Source organism: Martes martes (assembly GCF_963455335.1).
Source record: "Martes martes genome assembly, chromosome: 18".
Lineage (NCBI taxonomy): Eukaryota > Metazoa > Chordata > Mammalia > Carnivora > Mustelidae > Martes > Martes martes.
In genome coordinates this window covers 35,886,037-35,888,475 of record NC_137906.1, presented here as the reverse complement: position 1 = coordinate 35,888,475, position 2,439 = coordinate 35,886,037, and the positions used below count along the sequence as shown (strand labels likewise).

Sequence of the window (2,439 nt, the reverse complement as noted above, 5' to 3'; positions counted from 1 at the left end):
TCTGCCGCCCATCTAATATTTCTACCATTGTATGTTACAAACTTCTTGTCCTGAGCTGCTTTTAGGATTTTCTCTTTATCACTAAAACTTGTAAGTTTTACTATTAGATGATGGGGTGTGGACCTATTTTTATTGATTTTGAGGGGGTGTTCTCTGTGCCTCCTGGATTTCAATGCTTGTTCCCTTTGCCATATTAGGGAAATTCTCTGCTATAATTTGCTCCAATATATCTTCTGCCCCTCTCACTCTCTTCTTCTTCGGGAATTCCAATTTTTCTAATATTGTTTCATCTTATGGTATCACTTATCTCTTGAATTCCCCCTTCATGGTCTAGTAGTTGTTTATCTCTCTTTTGCTCAGCTTCTTCATTCTCCGTCATTTGGTCTTCTATATCACTAATTCTCTCTTCTGCCTCATTTATCCTAGCAGTAAGAGCCTCCATTTTTTATTGCACCTCATGAATAGCTTTTTTGATTTCAAATTGGTTAGATTTTAGTTCTTTTATTTTTCCAGAAAGGGATTTTATTTCTCCAGAAGGGGTTGCTCTAATATCTTCCATGCCTTTTTTGAGCCCAGCTAGCACCTTGAGAATCATCATTCTGAACTCTAGTTCTGTCATATTACCAATGTCCATATTGATTAGGTCCCCAGCCATTGGTACTGTCCTTTGTTCTTTTTTTTTTTTTTTTTTTGCTGATGAGTTTTTCTGCCTTGTCATTTTATCCAGATTAGAATATATGAATGAGAGAATAAAATCTAAAAGGGAGGCAATGACCCCAGAAAAGTGTACCCTAACCAAATCAGATGAGATCCAAAACCAGGGGGAGAAGAAAGGGGGAAGAAAGAAATAAAAATTAAGTGTGTGTGTGTGTATATATATATATATATATATATATATATATATGAATTATACTGGTGAATAGAGCCACTCACTTGTGGTGAATAGAGCCACTCACTTGATTTTGGGTATATTTTGGTCTCTTAGAAGAAACTACCTCCAAAATTTTAAAGAAAGAAAAACTTATATATATATATATTCAGTGTATATATGTGTGTGTGTGTGTGTGTGTACATATGTATGTATATATATGTGTATGTATAAATATATGTATGTATATGTACACACACATATATGTACATATACATACATATATTTATACATACACACACACACATATATATACATACAGAAATAAGGGTAAACATGATGAAGGGATGGACTATATTTGTAAAGATGAAAATGTTTAAAAAATTCTAAAAAGGAATTGATAAGTTAAGGTAGTTGGGAAAAGAAAAAGAAAAAGAAAAGAGGCGGGAATGTGCTCAGGCTGGAGACTAGAACAAAGCCATGTGCTAGATTAAGGTATAATTTGATCTATTAGAAGATATTGTGTCCCAAAATTTTTTAGCAAAAGAAAAAAAAGACAAAACCAAACCCTGTATGTATGCAAAAATCAAGGTTAAATACCATGAAGGGATAAAATATAACAATGAAGGTTTAAAAAGAATTTTTTTTAAAGAAAGGTATTGTTAAGATAAACTAGTTTAAAAAATGTTAAACAAGGAAAGAGGAAAAGTTTAAAAAAATAGAAGAAGAAAAAAAATTAAAAAAAATTAACTTTGCAAGACTAAAGGATCATGGGGAAAAGCCATGAATTCTTTGCATTGCTTTCCCCTAATTCTGGAGTTCTGCTGTTCTCCTTGATCGGTGAGCTTGGTCTTGGCTGGATGTTCTTGCTTATCTTCTGGGGGAGGGGCCTGTTGCTGTGGTTCTCAAATATCTTTGCCCGAGTTGGAATTGCACCACCCTTGCCAGAGGCCGGGCTAAGTCATCCGCTCAGGTTTGTTCTCAATAGCTTTTGTTCCCTGAACGCTTTCCGTAGAGCTTTGGAGGACGAGAATGAAAATGGCGGCCTCCCAATCTCTGGCCCAGAGGAGCCGAGTGCTCAGGGCCCCACTCCTCAGTGTGCCCTCAGAGATAAGCCGTCAATCAGTTCCATCTCCCTGGTCTCCAGCCGTGCTCTGAGCTCACCTGGCCTGTGACTGAGCATTTCTGTCTCTGGTGCATGGCCCCATTTGGAGTCTCCAAACCCAGCAGATTCCTGCTGTGCTGCTCTTCCCGGAGGAGGAAGGTGGGTCTCCCCAAATCTGCCACTTGTGGGTTCCCTGCTTTGGGAGAAGTGGTCTGACCGTGCCTTAGTTCACAGTTTAAGGTAACCCTGATCTGACAGCTCACTCCTTGTCTATGTCTCTGTAGTCAGCTTCCCTGATCTGATACCTGGTAGCTCTGCCACACTCTGACACCCCCAATCTTTCTGTGACCCTGCGGGACCTGAGACCATATTGTACCTGTGAGGGCTCCACCTCTGCTTATCCTCTGGAGCAACATCCCTCAGTGGAGCAGACTTCTAAAAGTTCCAATTTTGTGCTCCACTCCTC

At 38.9% G+C, this 2,439-nt stretch overlaps 1 protein-coding gene across 7 annotated transcripts in view; it reads left to right on the top strand.

Moving 5' to 3' along the window:
- The first annotated feature begins 1,889 nt into the window (after positions 1–1,889).
- The window catches only part of RBFOX1 (RNA binding fox-1 homolog 1), an 861,682-nt gene continuing 861,132 nt past the window's right edge, over positions 1,890–2,439 (top strand). For all 7 annotated transcript variants that reach the window (XM_080830139.1, XM_080830147.1, XM_080830150.1 and 4 more), the window contains exon 1: positions 1,890–2,132. In XM_080830139.1, coding sequence (XP_080686265.1) covers positions 2,067–2,132 — 66 coding nt within the window. In that variant the 5' untranslated portion in view covers positions 1,890–2,066. The remainder of the gene's footprint in view (positions 2,133–2,439) is intronic.